The sequence below is a fragment of the Eleutherodactylus coqui genome, chromosome 11 (assembly GCF_035609145.1).
Source record: "Eleutherodactylus coqui strain aEleCoq1 chromosome 11, aEleCoq1.hap1, whole genome shotgun sequence".
NCBI lineage: Eukaryota > Metazoa > Chordata > Amphibia > Anura > Eleutherodactylidae > Eleutherodactylus > Eleutherodactylus coqui.
In genome coordinates, this window is record NC_089847.1 from 77,792,022 (window position 1) to 77,816,854 (window position 24,833).

At 42.0% G+C, this 24,833-nt stretch overlaps 1 protein-coding gene across 1 annotated transcript in view; it reads left to right on the plus strand.

Annotated features, from left to right (window-relative positions):
* Positions 1-23,355, plus strand: part of EDC4 (enhancer of mRNA decapping 4) — a 226,702-nt gene extending 203,347 nt beyond the window's left edge. Inside the window, exons 24-28 of the mRNA XM_066582703.1 lie at positions 3,823-3,988; positions 5,896-6,082; positions 11,225-11,444; positions 16,017-16,180; positions 22,615-23,355. Coding sequence (XP_066438800.1) covers positions 3,823-3,988; positions 5,896-6,082; positions 11,225-11,444; positions 16,017-16,180; positions 22,615-22,804 — 927 coding nt within the window. The 3' untranslated portion in view covers positions 22,805-23,355. The remainder of the gene's footprint in view (positions 1-3,822; positions 3,989-5,895; positions 6,083-11,224; positions 11,445-16,016; positions 16,181-22,614) is intronic.
* The last annotated feature ends 1,478 nt before the right edge of the window (positions 23,356-24,833 follow it).

Genomic DNA, 24,833 nt, shown 5'->3' on the forward strand with positions numbered 1-24,833 from the left:
GGTAGATAAATACCCGCGGATGGTCAATAAAAGGCATTTAAAAAAAAATGGAGCATGAAAAAATCTGGACCATGCTCCATTTTCGTGCGGGTCTCCCGCGGGGACGGCTCCCGCGGGCTTCTATTGAAGCCTATGGAAGCCGTCCGGATCCGCGGGAGACCTAAAATAGGAATTTAAAAGTATTTACCCATCCGGAGCGGACCGGGAAGGTCTTCTCTTCCTCACGGCCGCATCTTTCTTGTTTCGGCTCGGCGGATGTGCCCGGCGCATGCGCGCGGCACGTCGACGACGTGCCGCCGGCGTGACGAATTCATCCGCCGGCCGAAAAAGAAGATCCGGCCGTGAGGAACAGCTGACCTTCCCCGCCCGCGCCGGATAGGTAAATGCTTTTAAATTCTTATTTTCAGCGCTCATGTCCGCGGGGCAGGAGGGACCCGCTGCAGATTCTACATGGAGAATCTGCAGCGGATCTTATTTTCCCCGTGGACATGAGGCCTTACGCTTTACACGTCCTACAGCCAGGATTATGGTGGTAAATCGTATGTTGTACCTTTCTATACCCAAAAGAAATGGTACCAGGTAGAGCATGAGGCCATACAATATTTGTGTGTGTTTGTCCCATCAGACCATTCCAAATGATTCACTTTGAATTATCAGGCTCTTTTAGAACATACATTAAAAGACCTCTTGTCATACGCCACTTGAGACCATTTATTGTTTGTACTATTTTTGAGGATATTGTCCCAGACAATAAGGTTAAGGGCATTACTGAGCTGATCAAACTTGGCCTTCCCAACATTTAGTATTTTTGTAGCTCCCCTATAAAACTCTCTCTTGAAGAACAAGTTGAAATGTATTATATTATTATGGTCACTATTTCCTAGGTGCCCCCCATTCTGCACCCCTGTTATTCTGCCAGGTCTGTTGGTTAATATTAAAGGAGATGTCCCGAGGCAGCAAGTGGGTCTATACACTTCTGTATGGCCATAATAATGCACTTTGTAATGTACATTGTGCATTAATTATGAGCCATACAGAAGTTATAAAAAGTTTTATACTTACCTGCTCCGTTGCTAGCGTCCTCGTCTCCATGGAGCCGACTAATTTTTGGCCTCCGATGGCCAAATTAGCCGCGCTTGCGCAGTCCGGGTCTTCTGCAGTCTTCTATGGGGCTCCGTGTAGCTCCGTGTAGCTCCGCCCCGTCACGTGCCGATTCCAGCCAATCAGGAGGCTGGAATCGGCAGTGGACCGCACAGAAGAGCTGCGGTCCACGGAGGAAGAGGCCATCTTCAGCGGTGAGTAGAGAAGTCACCGGAGCGCGGGGATTAAGGTAAGCGCTCCGGTGAGCTTTCTTTACCTCCCTGCATCGGGGTTGTCTCGCGCCGAACGGGGGGGGGGGGTTGAAAAAAAAAAAAACCCGTTTCGGCGCGGGACAACCCCTTTAAATCTAAGATAGCCGTCCCCCTAGTTGGATTCTGTACAAGTTGAGTAAGGTGTATTATCTTTAGTAATTGAAAAGTTGTTACCGAGATCCACAGGTTTCGGTTTCCTAGGTTATATCCGGATAGTTAAAGTCCCCCATAATAAGTACCTCATTGTGATTTGCTGCTTCATCAGTTTGTTTCAATAATCGATTTTTAGTAGCTTCTGTTATATTTGGTGGTCTATAGAAAACCCCTTTGAGTATTTTATTGTTTTTCCCTCCATGTATTTCCTCCCATAAAGACTCCACGTGTTCATCTCCTTCCCATATATTTTCCAATAATGTGGGCTTTAAACAAGATTTTACATAGACAAACCCCGCCCCCTTTCTGTTTTTTTATCATCCCCTTTTTTTTTTAAACTCCTTTTTATTGTCATTTTTTCATATTAACAAAAGTAACAGTATCACAGTGAACATATAACGTTACATTGTTATCTTACTTCTGGAACGTTGTCACATATGTAGAGATTCCATCTTGCATTGGTTACACATAAAGAAAAGAAAGATAAGTGGAAAAGCACAACATACTTATATGGTTCCCGAATTTCACATAATAGCCATTGTTTATCATCCCTTTTGAACAGACTGTAACCCTATAAGTTCACTGCCCAGTCACAGCTTTCATTCAACTAGGTCTCCGTTATTCCCACTATGTCGTAGTTTTCCTCAGACCTTTACCATTAGTAACCATACCACTTAGAAGGTTTTGGTTATTTTTTATATTGTGTGCATCCCTAACTGTTCTGCCAGTTCTAACTGTACTAACCCTCCCACCACTGCGCCCCCATTTCCATTACTTAGCCCCAGGTCACCCCCCTATCTACACCCCTATCCCTCTGGTTGCCCGCCCCCCAATGCGTAATTCGTGGGGATCCGGTTTGCATATCCGCACCCCCCATAGACTCTTATGATGTTTTTTTGTTCACAAATGTGCATTAAAATGGAGCATGTCTTTTTCGGGGGGGTTTTTTGCCTTCGCGAAAATGAGTATGAACCCATTCAAAACGATGGGTTCTATTCTCTGCACATTGAGAGAACTGACTGAAGCCGCCCTTAGAGTAGAGATTAATGGAAGTCTTATCTGCCACCACTGCTGTGCAATATGTCTGTAAGCTGAGCAGATTGATATATATGTTTGTAGGAAAAGATTTAGTGTAACTTTTAGTTCAATCTTTTGAACCTCTGCTGATTCTGAGCTGAGCAGTCCAATGGCCGGTCCTATCAGTAATTGCCTGTTATCTGTGAATGACTGTGCGTACAGAAATGGCTGCCAATCACTGATGGGACTGCACATTGAACCTCTTAGCTCAAAATGTGCAGAGGTTTAAATTAGTAAAACAGAAGTTAAATGGAATCTCTTCTACAAACATATATATCAATCTTATACAAACTTGTATATCAATCTGCTCCACTCTTCCTGATCTGTAACATTTTCAAGATGACAGGTTCCCTAGAAGTATTACTTCTGCACTATCATCCAGCCCTGATAGTAAAGGGTTATAATTGATTCTAATTGTAACTAATTGTGTAAAGGCCCATTTACACCAGCAGATGATCGCTCAAAGATCGCTCAAACGACAGTTTTAGTGACAGCTTTGAGCGATCATTTTGCTGCTCAGCTACTTAAGTACCAATAAGGTGTGCAAATGAAGCCTTAGCTGAACACAGTTAATAGCCCAAGGGCTCTTATCTGCACTCAGATCCTTTTGTTCTCCATGGGGAAACAATGCTATCAGCACTCTCTGTGGAGAACTTCTGATTAGAGCCAAGCGAGCATACTCACTAAGCCAAATTACTCGAGCGAGTATTGCCTTTTGCGAGTACCTACCCGCTCGTCTCAAAAGGTTCGGGTGCCGGCGGGGGTGAGCGCGGGGGAGAGCGGTAAGTTACGGGAGTGAGCACGGGGGAGAGAGAGAGAGAGAGAGAGAGAGAGGGATATATCTCCCCCTCGTTCTTCCCCGCCGGCACCCAAATCTTTTTTAGACGAGTGGGCAGGTACTCACAAAAGCCAATAATCGCTCGAGTAATTTGCCTTAGCGAGTACGCTCGCTCATCTCTATTTCTGATATGACGATTTTTAGGTTGGACTGAATTTAACATTCAGCCAGCAGTGCCCGAAAAGCGCACGATGGGCGAACATTTGCACGCACCGATTATCGCTAAAACGATCGCCGATAAGTGTTTTGTTTTTTTTAAAGCGATCATTGGCTGGTGTAAATGGGCCTTACCTGTGTAAAAGATTTTCGCATTCTCACATGAGCTCATTTCATTTGTTAGTCGTGGATTTTTAAATGCATCTAAGTTTTCTATTAATGTGTTGGTTTTCTCCCCTTTTTTAGAACATTACTGATGCCATTGGTCGAGCAGTTGCTGATGCGCTTCATGTACCAATTCATACGGCCTACAGAGAAGCCTTTCAGAATACTGTGCTTCCAGCTTTTGAGAAGGGTTGTCAGTCTATGTTCCAGCAAATAAACTGCAGCTTCAAGCAAGGCACCCAAGAGTGTAAGTTATTGATTTTGAATTTTTTTTACCGGGATATAAAGGGCCAATAATTTAGTTTTACCAAAGTATATAATGAAATCTATCTAATCTCATATGAGAAATTAAAAAAAATTATTTAGTAGCATGTAAGACCTTTTGTGGCTTTCTTCTGCACATCATTGGTTGTGAACCCACTCCACATAGGAATTATGGTTTATCAGATATTTAACTGACATCTTATCGGTTCGATATGCAACTTTATAAATGTCATGGTTTAGAGGAAATCACAGTTTCTATAATAAAACTGCAAACAATCCAAGATACAAATGATAGTGGCCAGAAATAGTAGTATGCCTCATGTACACAGGGCAACTTAATTGTCAATATAATCTGAAAGTGGGGGTATGTTTTAAAATAGGTAATTCACTTAGTATGTAAGGCTGAAAAATGACACCCGTTCAGACTGTTATCCTGCAATGTTGATCCAGAGGAAGTAAAAAATCCCAGAAACTAATTTTCCTCATTTTAAGGGAAAAATTCCTTCCTGACTCCAAATCTGGAAGTCAAATAGCTTCCTGGTTCAACAAACCTACTGAAGTAATCTAGTGACCAAAACATGTAATGTTGCACTCAAAGACATCCAGGCACCTCTTGAACTCTTTTAGTGAATTTGCCCTCACCACGTCCTCAGGCAGACAGTTCCACAGTCTCACTGCTCTTATAATAAAGAACCCCTTTCTACATTGGTGTAAAAACCTTCTTTCCTCTAGATGTAGAGGATGACCCCTTGTTACAGTCACAGTCCTGGGTATAAATAGATCATGAGACAGATCTCTGTATTGATCCTTGATAAATATATTCATACATAGTCATTAGGCCGACTCGCAGGCTGGCTGCACACGACCTGGTCGGATTCCGCATGCGGGAGCCTGCAGCGTACCTTGATTTCTTTTTCTTCTTTTCTGCATTGCGGATGGTCCGCACGGCGAGCCGTCGGACCTGCGCAGTACAGATTTTAAAATTTTATTTATTTTTTTAACCCCTGCTTTTCTGTCAATTGCGGAAGGGCCATGGGTCCATTGACTTCAATGGCAGCCATCCACGCAGAATCTGCTTTAAAAAGGACGGCTTTTGAGCAATAATCGTTATCTAAATGGCCATTAAGAAACAAGGGTCTGTGTATCTCATTACTTAATTCCCTTAAAAGCGGGGGTGTATGCCATTGGGACTTGACAATTTGGCTATTTTAATGTTTTTAATACGGCCCTACACTTCTTCCTTGGTTAGACTGGTGACCTGGACCAGGAGATATGTGACTGCTGTGATACTTTAATAGTTTAAACTTCTACAAACTTGGCAATACCAAATATGTGGGGGTTTTCCATTGTTTAGATATTTCTATGGGGAAGGCCCGCTGCGCACGGGCAGAAATTCCGCAGAGGCATTTACCACAGAATTTCCGCCCGTGCCTGCTGCCATAGGATTGCATTGCAAAACCCAATCCTATGCACACAGCTGCGATTTGTCCGTGTGAAAACACACACGGAAAACAAATCCCGGCGTGTTCTATTTGTGTGCGGGTCTCGCAGAGGCCTGCACAGAAACGTCACTAGTGACAGGCTGGCTGGCAGCCGGCACATAGCAGGGAACAGAAGACGCTGGGAGCGGGTGAGTCGCAGGCCTCTGCAGCGGCATGGGTCCACATCCTGCCGCAAGAATTCTCACAGCAGGATCCGACCCGGCTGTCTGCAGGCGGCCGAAAAGGAGACTTTTGAGGATTTTGTCTTATACTTGTTTTATACTTGGGCCTGATGTACTTGTGCACTTTTTGCAAGTTATGAAAGGCATCTAATTTAAATTGACTCTAAAGTGTCAATTATATTTGTATAATGAGTAAGAATTGTTATTTGCTAATTTGTTTGTTTCAGATATGCAGCAATTGGAAACTCATCTTGAGACGAAAAAAGCAAGTGAACAAGAAATAAGAGAGCCTCTGGTGTCACAACTACAACAACTCATAGATTCTCTCCAGTCAACAACGGACCAGCTGTCTTCGAACCTGAGTGGGAGCGTGCGATCTGAAGTGCAGCAACAATTACATATAGCTGTAGCTAAGTAAGTTATATCCACAATCTTCATCATGATATAGAATTTGACAAATCCTTGTAACAAATAGGTTCACATATTCTAAAAGTAGTTTTCCTTTATACGCAAGTCTTTGAAACGTGATGTTGTGGATAGTCTTAATACCCCTGCCTGATATAACATTTGTCTATGCGAAAAAGCAATAAGAATCTGAATACAGCATTAACAGATTTGGGCCACTCTCTCACACACTGTCTTTTAAAACGCCTCCATAGACATCAATGGGGTATCTCAGAAGACTGTTTGAGCGTTGTGATTCTAGAACGCTGTCTTCTCTATTTTAGTGCGTTTCATCAGTGTTTTGTTTTTTTTTAACACCCCCTACCCACTGTAATGATTAGAAATCGCCGCATTTTAACAAATGCCTGTGTGAGAGCAGCCTTAAATGACAGCTTTTATAATCATTTTATTCTCATTTGATGAACTGAGAAAGTAAGAACAGGACTTTAGCAAAGTACAATCAGATTGTTTGTTTTCTACCATGATTAATTTTGCATTTATTTATGCTATTTTGTGAATAACTATTTATGGATTAATTGGATTCGGATGCATTATTGCTCAAGTTAATTTGGGGTCCATGCTTGTCCTTGGCATTTTTTATTCTCTGTTATCTCTTTTAAATTTGACAAGTCATTTTGTCACAGAATTGAGATTTCACATTACATATTTCACTTCCACAATATATACCCCAGCATTCCCCTAGAACAAAATGTCATATATTCTTGCCATTCACTGGTGTATTCAAAGTCATCCAGGAACATCGCTGCTACAGATGGCATTTTAAACCTTATGGTTTGTCATTTTTGCTCCAAAATAGTTACGAAGGTACCATCAATATTATGACAAATTTCATCCTTTTTTATACTCTGTCAAAAAAGATCAGGCCCCTAGAAGAAGTTGTCATTTTGCTGCAAAACTCGACATGCAGTTACATCCCAGGCAGATATGCAAATGATACTTGTGAAGTCCGTGTTGACCATTAGACATGCCTCAATGAACCAATCCGAGAATTTGCCCAGTTAAAGGTTTGAGAGGGAACATATTATTAGAATGAGATAAGCTGAATGGTCATATCTACAAATTTCCCGGCAGCTGTGCTGACCAGACTTTTGGGAGGTGTTGGGACCAGTGTATGCGTGGGGGCATGCACATAAGGGGACTGGGCTCAGAATGCCCTCGACAGACCACCAGTAGAGAGAGGAGCTTCTGAATGTCCAACAAGCATAAGTAGCTTCAACTGTTGCATTGTCTGTCTCTGTATGAACCATTTCCTGGCACTTAGCTGAAGGCGATTTGTTCTCACAGCACCTATTACGTGTACTGCCTTTGACACCCATCCACAATTGCCTCCATTTGCAGTGGTGTTGTGAATGACGAAACTGGACTGCTACGGAGTGGAACCAGGTTGTCTTCAGCGATGAGTCCAGGTTCGGTTTGGACATTCAGGATGGCTGTGTTTGTGTCTGAAGATCTAGGGGAGAGCGCCTCAATCCTGCCTTTGCTTTGGAGCTGCACACTGTCTGGGAGGCCCTCACGCTCAATATTCAGTTAAACAGTTGACTCGTGTTGCCTTTCATGGCAGGACTTCCAAGAGGCATTTTCCAGCAGAATAATGCTCAGCTGCGCACAGCAAGGTCGTCACAGGAATGCTGTCTTGAGCCACGTCACAGGCCTCTCAACAGCCAAGCCAGAAACCTACTGTACACTGATGAGGGGCAAACATCCCTAAACAGCTGTCTGTGTATGGTTTTCTGGCTCGGTTTCCTATTCCCAATCATTGTTTTACAGACTTCTTAAAAAGTTGTACATTGATTTGAAGGAATGGTGGCAACCCATAGGTGGCACTGCAGGGGTGCCTCCACAACATTTCCACACAAATGGCCTGTCTGTTTGCCAGATTTATTGCCTTTAGATCATATATGGGACCATCTGGGATGCCAACTTCAAAAGCCATGCAGAAGCTGTATGACTCCTCCACTTCCCCCCTTTCCCTTCATCACATCTTGCATCCAAGCTAGAAGCGGCTCATCAGAGTACTAGCCTCCCTTCAAGTGTTCAATTTTCCTCAATTAATTTTTTTGCTCTGATATTGTAATTATATCAACACACTTACAATCACACACAAAGTAAAGTTTCATTCAATACCAACAACTCCTATGTAATTGATTTGATTTTTAGTTATTTTTTTAGAGAGCATTTAATGAATTTCCTAGAAGATAATAGAAAGAAGTCTGTCATTTTTTTAGTTTGTTTTATGAAGCCCCAAACACCTATAGCCCTTGTGTTTCATCCCCTTCACAACAAAGGGTGGGAAAAAAGGTTAACTCATATTGAATCACTTTCGGGGATCCACGGACACCATTAACCTGGGAGTGGAAACGATATTGCAGGGCTGTACGTGTTATTCTGAAATACTCGGTATTTCAAAATCAACATACTTTGAATGTCGACACATAATGGAGCCGGAAGTCATAAGGGTGGAGGCCCGCTGGCCTCTCCCCGCGCACATCACATAGACTGATAGGTCACTACATGCATGCAGGGAGTGACCTCTGTGCAATGTCGGTGGGGAGAGGCTGATGGGCTCCACCCGTATGACTCCCGCTTCCATTCTGTGCAGATCCTCAAAATATGTGTGTTAGGAAACACTGCAGCATTTCTGAATAGCACATACAGCCCTGCAATGTATGTCCTTGTCCCAGGTTCATGATGTCCGTGGTTCGAGCAGCATGTAATATGGTGACTGTTTCCCTTTAACTTGGAATTTCTCTAACCATTTTGTCAGACACAAATTTAATTCTTTCAGTTGAATCTGTGTTTAATGACATTATTAATTCCACATACGAATCAATGTGGTGGACTTCATTCTTCAAATGAGGGAGTGGGAATTCCTATTGGAATCTCCACCCAAATCCACTTTACAGATTTTTATTCAGATCTGCACTACATTCTGCAACAGAGTCTTCACCTAAGGGCTCCTTCACATAGGTGTAAGCGCAAATACGCCCCCTCCTGTGCAACATATTTACATAGTGAACAAGTCTTTTTTTGCAAGCATAACTGTGTGTGTGTGTGTGTGTGTGTGTGTGTACCGTGTTTACCGGAAAATAGGTCCTACCTGATAGTAAGACCTATTGGATTTTTGTGTGATGCTTGAAATATAAGCCCCCCCCCCCCCCCCCCGAAAATGGGACCTAGTTCAGGTGCCGCAAAAAATAAAAAAAATTAATACTTACCTGGCCCGCGGCATCCCGATGGTCTCCGGCGGCGCTGCGGCAAGTGTCCTCCCCGTCTGCCTGCTCAGCTTTTGCTGGTGGCAGGGCTTTGAATACCCCGTCTCCAGCAAAGCGAGCCCTGTGATTGGCTAATCTCAGTGCCATCTGCCAATCACAGCCATTCAGTGGATGACATCACTGAATGGCTGTGATTGGCTCATTGAGCGCCGTATGTGATTGGCTAATCACATCGCCAGCAGACAATCACAGGGTTCGCTTTGCTGGAGGCGGGGTATTCAATGTTAAGTCGCCAGAAAGAAGAATATATATATATATAATTTATTATTTGTGTGTATTATCTATTTTCTTTTTTCAACCACAATAGCTGCACATTTGCACTCAAATAAAATCCTGCTAGCACTACATCATGCTGTCATCATTGACCAAGCCCACTGTAATCACCCATAAATGTAGAACATGTGCAGCATGATGCTATCCTTCTGGTACTTTCTGGGTTTGGGAGAGTAGCTGAGGTTGGAGACACGTCTTCTAATGATGAGGATGATGTTTTGCCTTGGTTGCTGTCACACAGATTTGAGCAGTCACGCGAAATGGTGGATGATGTTCCTAGGAGGCTTCGACTGTTCCAGGTTCATCCTCTGGTGTCCCAGGGTGCCGGCTTCTGCTCAACAAACTAAATTGATGAGCTTCTCTATCTCAACTTGGTTCAGCATGTATCCAAAATGAGATGATCCTAAATCATCCTGAAAATCGCTGCCCTGCCTTCCCTGCAATTAGCTCCATATTTCATAGCGTACTGACAGCTGGCTGCATAATTACGCCGTTTTTGACGCATTGGTTGTGCGGATTTCATGTGCATTTGTTCCCCCCCATAGACTTCTGTGGGGCCTTTGGTTTGCAAATGCGCACAAAAATAGAGCATTTCACATATTTTTTTTTTGCCCAATGGAAATGTGCATGCAAAAACAAATAATGTGAGCAAACCTATTGAAATCAATGAATTCTATTGTCCGCAGCTTACGTGAGTGTATTTCCGTGCACAAAAACGCCCATGTCAAAAAGCCCCAAGGGTTGCTCCAGACGGGCCATTGTGCGTGTGTGTAAAATCGCTCACCCGAACTGCAGAGTAGAGCTCATTGATTCCCCTGGCTACCCCCACATTCAGCATTTTTGCGCTATATTTTCAAGCACATGAAAATATACGGGACATGATCTATTTTTTTGCAGTTTCATCTTTTTAAACATTTCTTAACATTATTAGGTTTTTTGTACAACTAGAGAACTTGAACGTGCAATCAAGGTATCATTGGAGTCTATGAGGATGTGCATATGCCACATTAAAGACTGTGGCGCAGATTTCCATTACGATTAATAGCATAGTTTTTCACAGATTTGTTTTGCAATTGACAGATTGAGCCTCAAATCCATGGCATAAACTGTGGGGTGAACATGTTGTGTTTTTTTTTTTTTTTTTTTACTTTGTTTTATTAATCTCTATTACGTATGCAAGTGCATTCCATATATCATTGTTGGGATCGTGACAGTACATTCCATTACAGGGTTCTTACTTCATTTACAATTTCCATTTTCTGTTGCATGTTTCTCATATACCATTGTAATAACTGTAGAACATTTTCCAGTCTTCAAACGGTGAATAACCAATAAATAATGTATAGGTCTGCATTACCATCCTTAAACCATGTTCACCCTATAGCCACCACATTCTCCTCCAAGGACCGGCAGGTTTCTAGAGGGTCGTTAACAGCAGGACAAATGTTGCATGATAATGAAAAGCTTTAAATAGTGCAGATTGATTTGTGCCCTGAGGTTAAATTATTTTGATGCATCATTAATTAAATGTTACTTCTATTTGCAGTATGCAAGATTCCATCCTATCACAGGTGCAAAGAATTATCAAAGAAGAAGTGAATAACGCTATGAAGGAACAGCAGGCAGCGGTTACCTCAAGCATCATGCATGCCATGAGATCTGCTGCAGGGACGCCTATTCCTTCTTCCCATCTCGACTATCAGTCACAACAGACACACATTATGCAGCTACTTCAACAAGGCCATCTTAACCAAGCTTTTCAGCAGGTATGTTCGACCTAAAAGCAAAGCTGTGGACACCTTTTTGTGTGGGTTTTTTTTTTTTTGTATTAATTTTACATAGAAATAATTTTTTAGAATTGGAAGTAATAACTATTTTTGCTCCGCCTTGATGCCCAAAATCTGGGAGATATTTGCATACACAACGGATAAATCCAGAGTGATCAACTTTAACAGTATGCTTTCCTCCATTCAAGAGTCTGTAAGTCAGAAATGAGTTGTGTAGCATCTTTTAGAGCTTGTACATAGTTTTATAAATCTAGATCAATATGCTGTGAGAGATTACAGGTCATGAATTGAATGTCTGACGATAGGAGTCTGTCTGGGGAGTGGGTCAAACACTTGTGAATTTTTGGTAAGTGATCAATGAAAGCCGTCTTGAGGGTCTTGTGTAATTCTGACCTTTATTTACAGTTCTCTTTGTGAATGCCTCTTTTATTAGTTGTTGCAATTCCCTTTGGTAGGTTTCTGGCGGCTCTTGAGTGAGACTTTCATAATGATTGGTATCTGCTTTCCCACAGATGTCCATCCCTATCTTTAATAACTATCCCGCAGCCTTTATTGGCAGCACAGATCACCATTTGTGTTTTCTCTTGGTGTTCTAATACAGTAAGTTCCATAGAGAGATTTTGCTTATAATAACCAGAGTTGGGTTAGGTTCTCAGTCATTAGCTAACCGAGTCATGAAACCTTCTATATAGTGACCCCTATATGATTTAGTTCCAGTTGAATGAATTGATATATTTTTAGAACTTTCAATACAGTATTATGAAATATTATGTATATTCTCTCCAGTGTTAATTTTGGGGTCTAGCTCTTCTGACAAGGCTCTTCTGATTGGGGGAGATATCCTAAGCAGTGTATAGTGAGACTTCTGAATGAGTGAAATCTTGGGGTGTATTTGCAGGTGAGGCAAGTGTCCATAGCAAGCTGTAACAGTGTGTTGTATGATATAGATGGACAGCAGGTTTACCTTGTACCTCATGTTGCGCCTGTCTTCCCCTACTGTCTTTATGATTACTGTTTATGAAAACTTTACTGGGCGTCAAGAAAATGTAAATCTTTAAAGGTTTTCAGTTTAGCTTAGTAAGTGGTCTCCTTCATTGGTTCACCTGCTGGGCTTGGAACAAAGCCTCCCCAGAATATGGACTCAAGTTGTCAGATAAAAAATAATCTAATTAGTTCTGAGCTCCGAAACAATACGAATCGATGAGAAACTTAAAAAGAGAAGCTGAACCTCCTAACCCGTTCTCTGAGAGGGAAGTCCCATCAGGATGTGTTGTGCTAGATTACGCAGCACTAATGAAGACATGCATTGCGTGTGCCAAGCAGGGCAAATAGCTGGGTATAAGAATCCACTTGACGAAAAAAAGTCTACCTTTGAAAAACATGGTCAAAATAGTCCTCTGCATATCATCTTAAAACTTTTCATGATCCTTCCTGGCACCTGGTCTCTCATTCATACTTTTATCCTCAAGCAGGATTTCCACATCCTGCTATATCAATGAAGTAACATATGTAGGCTGAAAAATAACAAATATCAAAACAGAGGAGGAGCAGGAGTATTACTGATGAGGGCTATATAAAGCAAGCATAAGCGATTTTTTTTCCCCCATGGATGGACTGTCTGCCCCATGGATGGACTGTCTGCCCCATGGATGGACTGTCTGCCCCATGGATGGACTGTCTGCCCCATGGATGGACTGTCTGCCCCATGGATGGACTGTCTGCCCCATGGATGGACTGTCTGCCCCATGGATGGACTGTCTGCCCCATGGATGGACTGTCTGCCCCATGGATGGACTGTCTGCCCCATGGATGGACTGTCTGCCCCATGGATGGACTGTCTGCCCCATGGATGGACTGTCTGCCCCATGGATGGACTGTCTGCCCCATGGATGGACTGTCTGCCCCATGGATGGACTGTCTGCCCCATGGATGGACTGTCTGCCCCATGGATGGACTGTCTGCCCCATGGATGGACTGTCTGCCCCATGGATGGACTGTCTGCCCCATGGATGGACTGTCTGCCCCATGGATGGACTGTCTGCCCCATGGATGGACTGTCTGCCCCATGGATGGACTGTCTGCCCCATGGATGGACTGTCTGCCCCATGGATGGACTGTCTGCCCCATGGATGGACTGTCTGCCCCATGGATGGACTGTCTGCCCCATGGATGGACTGTCTGCCCCATGGATGGACTGTCTGCCCCATGGATGGACTGTCTGCCCCATGGATGGACTGTCTGCCCCATGGATGGACTGTCTGCCCCATGGATGGACTGTCTGCCCCATGGATGGACTGTCTGCCCCATGGATGGACTGTCTGCCCCATGGATGGACTGTCTGCCCCATGGATGGACTGTCTGCCCCATGGATGTCCTTTCTTTCTTATTTACTTTTAATCTTATAACCACTCCAGGTAAAGTATTGATCGGTTTTCTTGGCTATAGTTGCTATATATTGGCTACCATGGCAGTTAGAGTATACTTATCCACTGTGTGATTGATGCGAGGCCCCTATGTTGTCCCTTCAGTCAGAGTAGCTAATTCCTACAGCATGCTGGGAGTCACTTTATTCATACCTTTGAGAGCCATAATGTAAGTTTCTATTTATTCCTATTAGTGGTTTCTTGTCTGCTGTATGATTCAGCTTGTCAGACTGCGCTTTACATGGGGAGTTGGGAACAAACCGCAATGAAACTGTGGTTAAATATATCAATTACCCTAGTAGGCACTTTATGACATTTGCACCCATAGAAAACAATAACTATTCCCAGAATGGCTTTTTAACAGTTTTCTCCCATCCTCTAACCCAGGCTCGACTATTTCTAGTAACAGATGCTATGCTAAATATTTTTAGATTGGGCAACTCTATTCCCCCCTATTGTTATGATTTATTTAAATTTATTGGCATACATTCTTTCCAAGTTTCATGAAATACGAATTGGGGTGTGGTCTGAGAGTAGTCAATATAATCCATCCCAGCTTCAGAGGAGCTGTCCCAGAAGACATGTGGAAGAAAAAAAAAGTAGTCCATGCAGTGGTATGCTATGTCGGAGGAAAAGTCTTCCGACTAGTCGCACTAGGGAAAGTTGCCACCTAATTGTACACATTGCCACAAAGGACAAAGATGACCTAGCTAAAGATGTGTTGAGCCTCACTTGCATAGTGCAATCAAAGTTCCCTCCTAGGATCATAGGAAGCCAATCCACATATGACTCCAACTTTTCCAGCAGAGGTCCGATAAAATTAGCGTGGCTTGGTTAGAGAAATACATATTTTCCTCCCTTTTGAAACGAAGTTATTTTGCAAAAAAGGTGTTTGCCATCCCTAGTTTGAATTGATGTCCTGTACCATATGTAGTCAATCTTTGTCAATGGCCATAGATAGATTTGGGCTCAGCAGCTGTAGTGTTATACTAATTTGGGTAGAAATGGCTGTGACAGAACAGGGTTCTGTCAGTCCTAAAATGTTTCTTTTGAAAGAGTATGAAGTAGGCTCTCTTTATGTGCAGCAAATGAAGAATCTCATCTAGTTTACGAATATACTCCATGTTGAGGAGTATATCTTTAGATTGTTGGTTATCTTATAAGCAAATTGGAAACCATCTCCATTCTGACCAGTCCAACAAACACAGGAAAAAAGAAAAATAAAGGAAGCCGACATATAAGCTTTTGTGACCCATCATAGCAGGCAGAGGAAGTAAAACCCAGCTTCCACAGAATTAAAGTGGTCCTATGGAGAAAGTATGCAAGAACTTGGATGAGAATGGAGCAATTAACCAGAGCTGGCATGGGTTTGTAACAAACGAGACGTGCAGGACAAGTTTAGTTTCCTTCTATGACAGATCACCAACTGGGTTGACAAGGCAACTATTAGGAGTGATCAAAGAGTGGTCATAAATGGCTGCACATCCAAGTGGAAGAATGTATCAAGTGGGGTACCACAAGGCTCTGTCCTAGGCCCAGTGTTGCTCAACATTTTTATAAATGATCTAGAGAAGAGAATTGAGGGGAAACTGATCAAATTGGCCAACAACACACGGTTAGGAGGGATAGCTAATACTGGAGAAGAGAGGATTCAAAAAGATCTGGACAAACTTACAACAGTGGGCGGCAACTGGAGAGACCTTAAAATGGCTGTCGTCAGATGGTCTCCATCCAACCTGACAGAGCTTGAGAGGATCTGCAAAGAGGAAAATCTCCCAAATCGAGATGTGCAAACCTTGTGGCATAATACCCAAGACGACTGGAGGCTGTAATCCCTGCCGAAGGTGCATCAACTAAGATCTGTGCCCAGGGTCTAAATACTTATCCTAAAGCAAAATGTTAGTTTTTCATTTTTAAAAGATTTCTAACATTCTTTGTGCACTTTGTCATTGTGGGGTATTGAGTGCAGAACGATGGGGGAAAACTTTATTTTTTTAAATTGGCCCAGGGCTGCAACATAACAAAGTGTAAATAAAAAGTGAAAGGCTCTGAAGACTTTCTGAATGCATTGTAAGCAACACATGGTGATATAATTAACTTCTACCTGCGTTCTTCTCTTTCTTGACAGGCTCTAACAGCTTCAGACCTGAATTTGATCTTGTATGTTTGTGAGACTGTGGATTCTCAACAAGTGTTTGGTCAGCATCCCTGCCCTCTTACTCAGCCGGTTCTGCTTTCTCTCATCCAGCAGCTATCGTTTGACCTTTGTACCCGTACTGAACTCAAACTTAAGTAAGTTTTACAATTCAGAAGCAGAAATCTGTGGGGCCATCAAAGGTAACACATTTTTGACAACAATAAGTTGCAATTACCTTTCACAACAAATGCAAGATCTATGGGAGGGCTGGAGTCCGTTCATGTTCACCACATAGCAAGTAGGCCTTTGCTTACAAATGTGAGGACTAAGTTTCAGTCCCAGTCTGACCCAGTGAGAGGCTGATGCACCACTGATCTGCGAGCAGTGGGGGATATGATCTCTCAGAAATGCTGCTTCGGAAAGCAGAATGTTTGCTAGTTTATCATCCAAAAGCTAATAACTTACATACAGTCTTCAGTGCCAAGAAAACCAAGTAGACTCCGTAAGGACCAGCCACTATTTGTTTTATTGGTCCCACATTTTTCAGCTCTATTAAATGTTTTTTGTTTTTTTTTTGTTTTTTTTTAAAGCAGATAACTTTTTTTCAGTTCACACCGCTGTATAAGTGCTTGGTTTTTTATGGCACAGGTGGTATTTTTGGCATTTAATGTACCTTATAATTTATTGAAGAAGTTGTGAAAATCTTTAAGTGGGGTGAAATATAAATGTCTTGAGAATGTGCAATGAGTTTTGATGAACACTGGGAGCTGGTTAATAAGAAGAATGATGATTCTGTTGCAGTAGTTGCTGAGGTTACAAATGAGATGACAATAACCTCCACTGACAAATTTAACCTTGACGTGGCTGAAGTGTCTGAGACATTGTTGATAGCTGATCTATCAAAGTAGTGCATTATTTACTCCGCACAGCGAATGTTGTCAGAAAAAAAATAAGCAGAATTGCACTTTCTTTGGTCACCCCATCTCCAAGAAAAAATGTAATAAAGAGCGATCAAAAAGTTATATGTACTCCAAAATGGTGCCAATAGAAACTACAGAACATCCTGCAAAAAATGAGCTGTAATGCAACTATGTTGATGGAAAAATAAAGTAATGGCTTTTAGAAGATGGCGGCAGGTAATTAATTTTTTCCCAAAGATATTTTATGTTTTAAAAGCATTGTAGCAAAAAAAAAATCCACACTTCTGTGGCTGCCCGGTCACCGGTTTTATCGCCAATAGAGCATGTATAGAACCATCTGGGTTGCCACTCTGTGCACACTTGTAGGCTGTCAATCTTGAGTTTAAGTTAAAGCAAATCTGGACTACTGTGCAGCAGGATGCCATACGGAACCTGTATGCCTTCAGGTTCTCGTGCCCGCCCGTATCACATATTGCATCCAAGCTAAAGACAGCCAAATAGGATATTAGACCCTCCATGCCCGCGTGTATCACATCTTGTATCCAAGCTAGAGGCAGTACAACAGGGTACTAAAGCCTCCATGCCTGCTGTATCACATCTTGTATCCAAGCTAGAGGCAGTACAACAGAGTACTAGAGCCTCCATGCCCGCCTGTATCACATCTTGTATCCAAGATAGAGGCAGTACAACAGGGTACTAGAGCCTCCATGCCTACCCATATAATACATCTTGTATCCAAGCTAGAGGGGGTACAACAGGGTACTAGAGCCTCCATGCCTGCCCATATAATACATCTTGTGTCCAAGCTAGAGGTGATACAACAGGGTACTAGAGTCTCCCTTCAAGGGTTTAGTTCTCTGCTGCAAATTCTTCTTTTGCTCTGATATTCACTCATTTATACCAATTTACAATCGCACAGAGAAAGTTTCATCCGATTCCAACAACTACATCTAGGAGAAGGATTTTTTGTCAGTGTGTACATGCCTAACACAAATGTAACATCAATGTGCAAATAATATATGCCATAAGTGGATTAATAATAAAAATAAGTGGTGGGGTAAAATAATTCACCCAAAGCATTGTGTTTTGTCTAGTATCTGGCCATGTATTGACTGTATATCCCAGCAACAATTTCCACCTGTGCGCACAAAATTATTTATTAAAAAACAATTCTCTTCAAAGGAGGTGGAAGATATACACAACACAGTGCCAAGCCAAGTTCTTTTTCTTAAACTTAAAGGTGTTTTGTCATTAAAAAAAATATATATACTCTCCTATTCCTCCCCCTGTCAGTCTCCTTACCACATCTTCTCCTGGCTGATCTTCTGCAGTGCCCTGGGGTCACCTCACCACACCCCAGCTTGTTATGATGGCTGCATTCCTCACATTCCTTCCAGCTGGGTCAGTGAAGGTCAGGTCCCTGTGCTGTAGCATTCACTGGCTAGGAAGGAATGCTAATGTATTTCAGAGAAAGTGTGCATGAGCTGTCTCTGAAGATCAGCACTTTCCCTGCTGGCCTGTGAGCTGTGACGTAACGTACATTGGCTGGCAAGAAGAAGACTGCCTGTGAATGTATGTAACGTCACAGGAAGGAGAAGAATCAGCAAGCTGGAGGTGAAGTGACCCCCAGGACTGCAGGAGACAGTAGAAGATAGGGGAGGTGAAGATCTGGTAAGTACACTGACGGGGGAGGAATAGGTAAGTATAGAATTTTTCTTTTTTAATAACAGAACCCCTTTAAGGTGCTTATATTCCTTCAACAACTGTCAGACGAATGATACATTGTACAGTTGTTTCCTCCGGCTCCCCCATACACGTAAACATTTAGCTTAGCCGAATGTTCACATAGGGAGTTAAGCTGTAGTCAGACCCTTTTCCCTATACGTTTTTTTTACTGTCTTGACTCTTCTTTAAATCTTAGGTTTTCTAGAACATGATCATATAGAACATTAAATACGTTACAAAATTTCTGGAAAGTCATGCAATTCGCTCCACTCCCTCCCTCCAAAAAAATTATCTTTAGAATGAGCTCACTTTGTTTGGGATAATACTGTTTAGGTATATATTTTTTTCTATTTATTGATAAAAATGAAAGTGTGTCAACCACCTAAAGATGTATGCCTGTTGCATATGTCCACCATTAACTTTCATTGTAAGGACAAACCATGTAGCTTAATTTAAAAAAAAATTGTCTATAATTTTAGTGTAGTAAACTACACCTTTCAGTATTTTCCAGAACCCATATCCAAGAACACAAAAGTCTGTTGCCAAACATGCCAAAAGCCCATTTTTTTGGCATGTTTCATTTAACCCCTTCAGTGGCACACCCCGAAATTTTCCGGGTCGAGGTCCACTGCCCATTGTGATATAGCCCGGAAGATTTCCGGGCTATGTCTCACTATAGGACCTGCAGAGCACAATGCCACAAGCTGTGGCAGTGTGCTCTGCCTGCACAGTCCCACAGAGATTAGTGCAGGACTTTTTTTTTTTTTTTTTTTTAAAGGCAAAAAGATAGAACCAATCTGCCGGCAACTTCCTGCTTCTTTTTTTTAAACTCCTGAACTGCTTTGTTTACAGGTTGCCACGGAGACCATCGGCTTGTCAGAAGCCGGATGATGGTCTCCATGGCAGGGAGAGCTGGTGCTAGGGTGTCAGAGGATAGCCAGGCACCAGATTTTACAGCAGAGATCTGAGAAAACCTCCGATCTCTGATGTGTTAACCCTTTACATACCGCGGTCGCATAAACCACAGCATGTAATGGGTTGTTAGCATCAGACCCCCGCAATGTGATCAGGGAGTCCTGATGGGTCTTTGTGGCCCCCAGAGGCTTGAATATAGCCTCCGGGCCAGCTGGCTATGACGCTCAGACTCTGTCTGAGCGTCATAGCCTGTCTAATACCCTGCTATCCGTCAGCATAGCAGAGCATTAGAATAATAATTTAAAAAAAAAAGTGTAATGCAAGTCCCCTAAAGTAGCAAAAATGTAAAAAAAAAAGTTAAAGTAGAAAAATTATACAAAAATAAAAATGCCAAAACCACATCTTTCTCCCTTTGCTTAGTAAAAAATGAAAAACAAAATTACACATGTGGTATCCCTGCGTTCGTAATGACCCAGAGAAGGAAGTTAGTACATTAATTACCACCCTTAATCACGCTGTCCCTTGTTTTTTTTTTTCCCCCTTTTAAAAAATTGTAACGCCTTTATTTATGGATGTATGAGGGCTTGTTTTTTGCGGGATGAGTTGTGTTTTTCAATGGTGCCATTTAAAGTACCATATAATGTACTGAAAAACTTAAAAAAAATTCTAAGTGGAGTAAAATTTAAACACACAACATTCCACCATCTTTCTGTGCGTTTTGTTTCTACGGCGCACAAACTGCAACAAAAATGACATAACTTCATTCGATGGGTCAGTATGATTAGTACGATACCAAACTTGTATAGTTTTTTTTTTTTTGCTGTAGTACTTGTATTTTTTTCAAAGACATATAATTTTTTTAAATTATTTTCTGCTGCATCTTCTGCGCGCAATTACTTTTTTAAAAATTTTTTCGTCAGTGTCGTTGTGCTAGGGTTATTTTTCTCCGGGATGTCCTGTAGTTTACGCTAGTACCGATTCTGAATACATATGACTTTTTGATCGCTTTTTATTGCGTTTTTTCTGGGAAACAAGGTGAATGAAAAAGTACATTTCTGGCATTTTTTTTTTTTTTTCAGACGATGTTTACTGTGTAGGGTAAAGAATATGCTGCTTTGATAGATCAGACTTTTACAGACGCGGCGATACTAAATATGTATTTTTTTTATTATTTAGATTTTTTTTATTATAGATATGGCAAAAGGGGGGTGATCTGAAACTTTCTTCCCTTTTTTTTTACAATTAAAACTTTATTGATTTTATTTTAAATTTTTTTTAAGCTTTCCCTGGGGGACCACAACTAGCAATGCTTTCATCGCTCTTGCAGTGTGACATAATTATGTACGATTGCAGTTATTGCCCACAGGTGTCAGCTGTAATACCGCGATCTCTCTTCATACATACCCCAACGCTGCAGGACGTAAATGTATGTCCTGGAGCTGGAAGGGGTTCATCTGCAGGGTGCACAGCATGGGAAAAAAAATTTAAAACGTGTCAAAAATAGCTAATAGCTAATTTAGCCTATCTCACCATACAAATAATAGAAAGTGATCAAAATGCTGCCTGGATCAACAAATGGTACTAATATAAAGTACAACTCATCCTGCAAAATAAAAACCCTTACACAGCTCCAGGGTCTTTGAATGCAGCGATAAAAAAAGTTTTGTTAGTTTTTTTACTTTTTCAGTTTAAAAAAACTATTACAATTTGGTATTGGCATAATCGTACCGGCCTGTAGAATGACTTTAATACATTATTTATACTGCTCAGAAAATGCAGTGAAAAATTTCAAAAACATGCCAGAATTACAGATTTTGGTAATCTTGCCCCTAGAAAAAAATGGAATAAAAAGCGATCAAAATTTTACATGTTGCTTAAAAAAAAGATAATTGAAGACTGGAGTTCATTCTGCCAAAAACAAGGCCTTTTAGAGCTCTGGAAATGGAAAAAAAAATACAATTAATACGGCTCTTGGAATGTGGCGACACAAAAGCAAACCTTTAAGAAAAAAAATGTTTTAAATGTACAAAAATAGCAAAACTTAAAGAAAAGTTTTTAAACTTGGTATCGCTGGAATCGTGCTGACTCAGAGAATAATGTTATCACATTATTTATTCTGCACGCTGAACGCCGTAAAAATTAAATCCAAAAGAGAAATGGCAGATTTTCTTTTTTTTTCCCCCTGATCTCCCTACAATTTTTTCCCCAAAGTTACGCAATACATTATATATACCCAAAAATGATGACATCAAAAAGTACAACAAGCCCTCATATGGCTGTGTTACGATTTGTTAAAAGGGGGGAGAAAAAAACAAAAATTAAAGGTAAAAAAAGTGTCATCAAGGGGTTAAAGACTATATAAAGTGTTTCTACTTAGGCCTCATGTCCACAGGGAAAATCATGCCCGCTACATATTCTCCATGGAGAATCCGGAGCGGGTCCCTCCTGCCCCGCGGACATGAGGGCTGAAAATAAGAATAAACTCACCTGCTCCGGGCCATGCATGTCTTCATTCCTTCGTGGCCGGATCTTCCTTCTTCGGCCCGGCGGATGTGCTTGGCACGCTGGCTGCGTGCTGCACGCATGCGCCGGGCACATCCGCCGGCCCGAAGAAAGAAGTTTCCGGCCGCGAAGGAAGGAAGACCTGCATTGCCCGGAGCAGGTAAGTTTAATTCAGGCGCGGGTCTCCTGCGGAATCGGACAGCTTACATAGGCTTCAATAGAAGCCTGTGGGAGCCGTCCCCGCGGGAGATTTGCACCTAAATGGAGCATGTCCGGATTTTTTTCCTGCACGCGGAACTCGCGCCTGCAGGGAAAAATGACATCCGCAGGTATTTAACTACCTGCGAGTGTCTAATGCATCCCTATGGGGCACGGATCCGCGTGCAGGAAAAACGCTGCAGATTTCAAATCTTAATTTGCCCGTGGACATGAGGCCTAAGAAGCAGCAGTAATGCAATGCAATTTGTTGTTTAAAGAATGTATAAACTTTTTATAAACCTTTTTTTTCTTCTTTTCTTTTCTTAAAGCTATTTAGAAGAAGCAGTAATGCACCTTGATCACAGTGACCCCGTGACAAGAGATCACATGGGAAGCATCATCAGTCAAGTGCGGCAAAAAATATTCCAGTTTCTACAAGTGGAGCCTCATAATGCCCTGCAAAAGTCAGCAAGACGATTGATGATTATGCTTCAGGGGCTTGTCACCTCCATGACTTAGACTCATTCCAGTGATGTACAGGCTCTCAACTACTCAACTGATTGTATACTAGCTGCAGTGTTTTTTCTCTCTATTGCACTACCATATATGTATGTGTGTAATATATCTTTTTATATCTTCTAACAAACTGTACCTGTGCCTAAATTGCTCAGCATACAGTGGAGGAATGTCCTTGAGAGTATGGCATAAATGGGAAGCCACATATTCTTAGTAGTCTTATTTAGCCCACACTGTGCTAGACTATCTCTGTCAGTCCCATAGATAGTGAATAGAGCAGCAGTGAGTATGCGTGGCCACCACTCCGTTCATTTGACGGACTCAAGACCCATGTTGAGGGTCTTAGCATTCAGCCCCCAGTGATCAAGCATTTATCACCTATCCCGTGGATAGGTGATAACGTTTTTTTGTGGGCCAGTTGCCTATCTTTATTGGCTAAATTTTAATTTTTTTTTATTCCTTTCCTTTATTGTAAAGTTTCAATAAAGCATAACTTGCATATTTGTGTTTTGATGTGAAAATATCTCTAATAAATTTTCATTCTTGCACCTGAACATTTTTCAGTATAGTCCATAATAAGTAAAATCTATCTGCCTACACATTACTTAAAGGGGTTGTCCCGCGAAAGCAAGTGGGGGTATACACTTCTGTATGGCCATATTAATGCACTTTGTAATCTACATTGTGCATTAATTATGAGCCATACAGAAGTTCTTCACTTCCGTTGCTGGCGTCCCCGTCTCCATGGTGCCGTCTAATCTTCAGCGTCTAATCGCCCGATTAGACGCGCTTGCGCAGTCCTGTCTTCTGTCTTCTGAATGGGGCCGCTCGTGCCAGAGAGCGGCTCCTCGTAGCTCCGCCCCGTCACGTGTGCCGATTCCAGCCAATCAGGAGGCTGGAATCGGAAATGGACCGCACAGAAGACCTGCGGTCCACCGAGGGTGAAGATCCCGGCGGCCATCTTCACAAGGTAAGTAAGAAGTCACCGGAGCGCGGGGATTCGGGTAAGTACTACCCGTTTGTTTGTTTTTTATCCCTGCATCGGGGTTGTCTCGCGCCGAACGGGGGGGCTATTGAAAAAAAAAACCCGTTTCGGCGCGGGACAACCCCTTTCAGCATGTTCTGCTGCTATGGATGATTGTTCATTTCTGTTATGTTTTTTTTTTTTAAACTCGTTTTTATTGAACAGCATGTATTTTACATCACATGAATAAGCAATTTCTCAAACAGTGTGCATATACATACACTAACAAGTGATTAAACTTTACATGCAACAGAGAATTCTTTGGTAACAGTATTCAGCACTCAAGTGTATTACATTTCTTCTACAATTACTCAGCCTTTCTCAGTACATACATCTGTAATATTCGTAGCATTATTGCTCATTTTACCTGCCAAATCTGGGTGTACTCTGTCTTAGTAAATTTTGGAACATTTCTTGCGTGAGGTTTGTGCTTGTTGTCCCGCACCAAGTCCCCCACACCTTGTCGAACTTTTCAGGGTGTTTCCTGTTTTTATAGACTATTTTCTCGTATGGTAGGATGGTATTGATAATACTCTGCCATTTTGTAGCTGTCGGAGGGCGCCTGTCCATCCATCTCAGCGCTATGACTTTGCGGGCATAAAATAATGCTTTAGTGAGGAATATTTTATCATAATGTTGCCATTGCTCCTCATCTATGATCCCTAGCAGACACATTGCTGGATCCAGCGGTACTGGTATTCCCGTCAGTTGGGTCAGGAACTCTGTGACCTCTTCCCAATACGTGTATACCCTTGGACATCCCCATATTAGGTGGTTGAAGTTTGCGCTTGTAGCGCTGCATCGGTGACACTGACTGGACACTGATCTGTTCATTTTATGGAGTCTAGTTGGTGTTAGATAACACTGATGTAAGATATATAACTGAGTCAGCTTATTGTTCGCGGCTGGCGAGACCCTGGTGTAGGTGGCCATTGCGGTCTCCCAGTCCTCATCAGTCAGTGTTGGTATAAGTTCCCTCCATTTCTCCATTACCACCATTTGTGTACC